The 6,196-nt window shown below is 47.9% G+C and overlaps 1 protein-coding gene across 1 annotated transcript; it reads right to left on the bottom strand.

Annotated features, from left to right (window-relative positions):
• Positions 1–1,770: 1,770 nt before the first annotated feature.
• PFN2 (profilin 2) lies at positions 1,771–6,150 on the bottom strand. Its single transcript, XM_027685916.1, has 3 exons — positions 6,107–6,150; positions 5,648–5,841; positions 1,771–3,811 (listed from the first exon to the last, which is right to left on the bottom strand). The coding sequence occupies exons 1-3, from the start codon at positions 6,148–6,150 to the stop codon at positions 3,714–3,716; spliced, it is 336 nt and encodes a 111-aa protein (XP_027541717.1). The 3' UTR covers positions 1,771–3,713.
• Positions 6,151–6,196: the final 46 nt, after the last annotated feature.

Genomic DNA, 6,196 nt, shown 5'->3' with positions numbered 1-6,196 from the left:
TGTACACGTAGCGTGGCTGGGGGAGCAGGAAGGAGGACCAGGCTGCTCTGGACACTTGTGCCCCCGTGGAGCTGCAGCCTCAGTGCTGGAACCCAGGACAGGCAGGTGAGGTGTTCCCAGGTGGGATTTCTGACCTATCACTCTGTGCAGCCACACATCCTGCCTTGCAGATCTGTCCTCTGGGCCTCACTGAGAGCAGGGAAAGTTTATTTTGCACAATGAGGCACAGTAAAAGGATAGTAATGAAAGGATGATTCATCTCCACACCACTGCTGCCAGCAGCCGTGGGGTAAGGACAGTCAGTGTAGTGGTATATTTTCACCAGGCAATATTCCCCTTCAGCATGCATGTGTCTAGGTGAGTCCAAATGGGAAAATGATTTCTGAAAATGTAAGTACTAAGCTAAAAGATGTTTCTTAAAATAGGTCCCTGCTGCTGCTATGAGTGCATATGTTTATTAGTTACTGTATTTCAGGCACCCCAAAACCTGAAGAGTTCCACAGCCATGAACTGAGACAAACTTTGTAATATGCTCTGTGTAATTTTAGTTGTAGTATTGGCTGCAATTAGATGCACAGACATCATTCTGCTACAGAAATTTACCAACAAATGCATTTGAAAAAGTAATGTGAGCAACATGTAATTGTTAGCAAGCAGGAGTATACAGGTGACATACAGACACACCTGCTTGGGCGAGGGAATTGGTCAGAAAGGAACAATGTCAAACTAAGGATGTGATGACAAGTACCTGGTGTGTGCTGCCAGCAGCTGCTCCTGCCTCTGAGGTGCTGCTACAGTCCCTTTCTGCCACTCTGGCCTTACCACAGAAGCAGCTTTGGGGAGGTACCTGCACCCCCATCCCGGCCAGGGAGAAACAGAGTTCTGCATCAGAAGGTGAGTGCAATTTTGAATTGTGTTTAGACACAGAGCACAGCTTCACATGTGTTTTATGGGGGAAACAGGAGGTTTGCATCCTCTGTACTAAGTATTGAACAGGAGTTTGCTCTGTGCATGTTCATCTGTTCCAGCTTTGGCGCTGGGAGCTCCAGTTCAGACATGGAGCCACTTGGCAGTGGGAGAATATAAACACTATATATAGGAGGGTTTTAGTTAGACCCCATCTAGTGCCAAGCAGAGGAGCAGGTGCAGCTCTGACACTAATGATGGTGTGGGGGAAGGAAGGGAGAACAAAGGTATTTTTGGGTCGTGCCCAGCAGCACCTGACTGGTGTCAGGGCCCAGGAAGGCCGAGCTTTGCTGCAGATTCACCTCCCCTGCTCTGGGCTTGGCTGTCCTTTCCATACCAGAGCTCCACGATTCGCCACCACGTCCCACCGGACCTGTGCTTTTAGAGTCCTCAGGTAGCAGAAGTACCAAATACAGGTGGAATCCTTTGGGGTAATGAAGACCTGAAATCTGCCTCTTCCCTGGGTGAGGGGAGCACATCCCCTCTGTGTGCACTGACCCGGCCCAACCACCCGACCCCTTCCCCAGGTCCTGTGCAAAGTCTCCTCCAGCTTGTTTGGTGTGTTGGGCATTCAGAGGGTGGGGGAACTCCTCACCACAGAGATGGATAAATGTGGAGTTAAGTGACGAGAAATCACCTAATTTAAGAGTACCCTAAAGAATGCCTGGCTTTTGGCTGAAGTTATATTATCATACTATTGCTGCCCTGCAAAACTGAAAAACCGCATTTAGACCTCGTGTTAGCCACGCACTGAAGGGCCTGAGAGGATTCCTGGGTGGGGGGAAAAAATTACCAACAGTCTGGTTTTGTTTGGTTGGAATAAATTTATTTCATCTGTCTGTAAACAAGGTGTTTTTAATAGTTATGGCATTTTTTGAAATGCATATTAAATCAGATGAGTTAGACTGTATCCCAGATGTAACAAAGTGCAGGGAAAGAAATGGACAAATCAGCGACAAGAATTTGTTTAAATCTGTACATTATCCACAAGGCCCAACAACAGAAGCAAATACTAGAATGTCCCTAAGGTAGTGCCAGTCAAAAGAAACTCTCGGAGTCAGTTAAAATCCATCTCACAATAGCAACAGTTCATTTTTTTTTTTTTAACAATAGTATGGCACAGAATACATATTAAAAAATTCATCACAAGACAGCCAAGTCAGTTATTCCAACCACTACCATCTCCCATTTATTCTTTAGTATACAGAGTTCTGCAGTTCTTGCAATGGACATACAGATCAGAACCGTGCCTGAACTGAGAATTTGGTTACAGACATTTCAGATGACTCGTGCACAAGGCAGCTCACTCCATCATTTCTGCAGCAAGGGTGTGACAGGCCAAATGAAGATTTGAAATTTGAAATGGCATTTTGACAGTTTAGCTTGCAAACTACCGACCTTCATCCAAACAGTGGCTTCAGAGCAGCCAAACTCTGCACCACTGAGGGATCTGGCAGAAAGACTGAAGCCAGTCAGATCTCCCAGAGTAGCTGAAGGTGGCAGTTTTCCACAATGACATTGCAATTTCATATTAAAAAACAAAAACGACCCCTCCCCCCCAAGACCCTCAAGCTGCAAATTAAAATTGGTCCTATGAGAAACTCAAACCAGACACTCCAGCTGGTTACGCTGGGCTAACTAATGGCCAAAGTGGCAGCCTTGCACAACTCAACTACAGAACAGGAGCTGGCAAAGGAAAAAAAAAAAAAGTGCCTGAGCTATTGCAATGATGGAATGTCTGGGGAGTCCCTGGGATGGTGGTTTAAGGTCATGGGAGGAAGTGCATCTGTACCCTTTCATAGTTTTGTGATTGCACTTGTTAAGCAGTACAAGCTTCAGACATCATCAAGAAAAAATAAGAAACTTAAGCCTACAGTGAAGTGCAACGACAAAACTAATGTGACATTAATAGCTTTTGAGTGGCAAATTGGTTAAACAAACCAGGCACTATAAAAATGGGTGTAAGCAAACACGTGGGTTTAAAAAACAGAAACAAAGAGCGGGACAGAAGTGAAGATATGCATGCACTTTTTTCCTCCCAACCATGCTCTGTGAAAGGAAGACTAGTGAGCTGTGACTCGCTCAAAGTGCTGAAGAGGCATTGATCAAATTAGATTGTACAATCGGCACCTTGTTTAGTATCTCAGTTGGTTTAGTTGTCAATATCACACTAATTGCTAAGACGAAGCAGAGCCTACACTTGGCATGTTCCCCTCCCGAGTTTCAAGGTATCACATGCATATCCTCCTGGTGGTGGTGCCAGACGGGCTCAGTTACCTACAGTGGTTACAGAGATGAACAAGGGGGAACTGGAGTTATGACAGGAGGAGATGGGTAAATAAAAAACATAAACTACCATCTACAGTCTGGTAGCACTGAGCACAAGCGGGTGGTGGTGCAGACAGCTGCTAGGTGGATGGGGAGAGGCTGCTCAGACATCAGACCGCCTCAGGTATAAAGCCAGTTCAAATGCTTTCTTGTTGAGTGTCCCTCCATGGACACCTTCCTTTCCCATGACTATAACCAATGCTGGAGTACACAAGGAAACAAAACAGAAATGAACAGAATTAAAGGGGGAAAAAAAAAATAACACCTTTCCCCACCAACAAAGGGATACAAAGGAGACACAGGTTCATACCCCATCACCCTGCATTGCTAGTAAAGTTTCCAGAATGTAAGGTTTAAAGCTCACCGCCAGGAAAGTTTAATAGCAATCTTCCCCTAATACTTAACAGTCTGCCTAACAACTAGAACCCAGAGTCTCTCAAGTATTTTGCCATTGAGTATGCCTTCTTATTCAATCCGCCTCCATGGACCCCTTCTTTGCCCATTACAAAGACCAAGACTGAAAGAGAAAAGAAAAAAGTTTTAAAAAGAGTGTGTTAGACAAGGAAATAATTCAAGTTTTAGGCACTGCAATAAACACCCTCAAATTCAGGATTTAGCATTTGGGTACAAACCTAGTTTAACAGTTTTGTAAAAATGCAAATGTAGACAGAGCTGGGAGAAGGTACAAGCTATCCTCAGGGATTTTATGTAACTACGAACTTGTAAGAGTTCACTGCTAAAATAAATGCCCCCAGTTATCTCAAAAAAGCATCACAGTGCCTCTCACCATCAGTCATCACCCAGCAAGGAAATCCCGGGGTGGGGCAGAGGTGCAGTGTGTGCACAGTGTGACTGGAGAGCAGCAGAGGACACTCCCCTGTTCTGGGCTGTAGTGGGCACTGCTGGTGCCAGAGTAACTGCCCTGATGTTGGGAAAAAACCCACAGGGTGAGCTGGGCTAAGACTTTCCATGCAGTAACAAAACTATAAATCACGCTTTCTGCATAGGACAAAATGCAGGGATGACTGTCATGCTGGGTCTCTCCCCACTCCCCCAGTGCCAGCAGAGTGTCTGGATTGTCTGGCAAAAGGAACACCCAGAGGTTCCTCACCCATAAGTGTGACTGGGAGCTGCCAGCAGATGTCCCCAGCAGGGACAGGGACACAATGAACTCTGGGCTGCCACAGGCCAGGGACTGTTTGCCAGGCTGGGAATACTGCAGACTACCTAGAGGTGATGGTACATTGGCCCCAAGTTGCACCAGGGGAGGGTTAGGTTGGGTATTAGGGAACCTTTCTTCACCAAAGGGGTTGTCAAGCCCTGGCTCAGGCTGTCCAGGGCAGTGGAGTCCCCATCCCCAGAAGGATTTAACAGCCATGTGGATGTGGCACTTGAGGACATGGGTCAGTGGTGGCCTTGGCAGCACTGGGGGAACGGTTGGACTGGATGATCTTGGAGGGCTTTTACAACCTTAATGACTCTACAATTCTATTTCCATACCAATTTGCTCATAAAAGCTTAAGACAGTTCTCACTGGCACTTCACAAGTCAGAACTGTTTGTTTCACTCCAGCACTGCCAACCCTCTTCCTGCATCCCTGCCCCAGGCTTTACCCTACAGACACCTCCAGCTCTGCTTTTGGATTTACACCTACAAGCAAAAGTCCATCACTTACGAACCCGTTCCACAGCCAGGCTGAAACCAGCAGCCCAGGTGTCCCTAACACAAGGCACGCCACTCATAGCCAGTATTTTATCCCAGCTGAGTGCCTGCCCCACAAAAGCTTCTACTGGAAGTTAAATGAGCAGCACGAGGAGCGGGTGTGCAAACATGAAGCACATTTCTCGGTGGTACCAAACTGGATGGGCTTTTTGGCCTGAAGACAGACTTCAGCAAGCTCAATAGGAAGTGCAAGAAGAGTTAGCACAGAGCTTGTCAGAAGTCAAGTAGGAGCAGCTCATATAAGGGATTCACATTTTTGCAAAATAAACTTTCCATCGAGCAGTTTAGGATGAGAAAGCTGCAGTCACTGCCTGTCATTAACAGACCCCTCCTAAGCTTCAAGTACCAAGTGATGGAATACCAGGAAAACCTACTTGGAGCTGCAGCCTGCTCTTTTTCCTGCTTGTCAGGGATCTGTTTAACCATTGTACAGCCTGGTGCTGGACTAGGACACAGGTGGGAATGGGGACAAGTGTGATTCCCAGGCAGAACTCAGCCAGAACACTGCCACCCACCCCCTCGCACCACTTCCCAATATTAATCATTAAATACAGGGGTCTGGTTTTCTTAATAGCTGGAGTCTATGCTTAGGGTTACATTCTTAATTTAGCAATGAGAAAATGATACTTACCTCGTCCAGCTCTGCCTACAGCAACATTGTATGTCGGCTCACCACCTTGACTCTTTGTCCTGATGTCCATTGTGCAGTCACCATCGACATACAGGCTATCTCTGATCACAGAGCACTTCTTTGCACCAAGGGTCAGACCATTGGTGAAGAAACCCTCTCGGTCTTTTCCTACAATCATATCTATTTCTCCTGGCTGTCAAAGGAAAGAGCTCAGAGTTAGCACGGCAGCGCTTTATTGTTTCATTTCGATTTAGAGACGCTGCTGTTTGGTGTGGAGAGGCCGAGGCCGTGATTTTCCCCCGCTCCCCGCAGGAAGTGCTCCAGTACACAGGGCTTTGTTAGGCACGGGCGCCGTGCGCGGGGGAGCCGCTGCCGCGGCGATCCCGGGCCGGGCCCGTTAAACGGCGCGGGGCGAGCGCCGGTGCCGCGACCCCGGGGCCGGGTGGGCTCCGTCCGCACCTGTCCCGGGAGATCAGCGCGGGGCCCGCCCGCACCCGCGGCATCAGCCCGGCGGGGCCCGGCCCGGGGCCCGGGCAGCTCCCGCCGCCG

The sequence above is a fragment of the Neopelma chrysocephalum genome, unplaced genomic scaffold (genome assembly GCF_003984885.1).
Source record: "Neopelma chrysocephalum unplaced genomic scaffold, ASM398488v2 Primary Assembly neopelma1_69, whole genome shotgun sequence".
Classification (NCBI taxonomy): Eukaryota; Metazoa; Chordata; class Aves; order Passeriformes; family Pipridae; genus Neopelma; species Neopelma chrysocephalum.
Note: the sequence above shows the minus strand (reverse complement) of the source record. Positions and strands in the feature narration are given on the sequence as shown.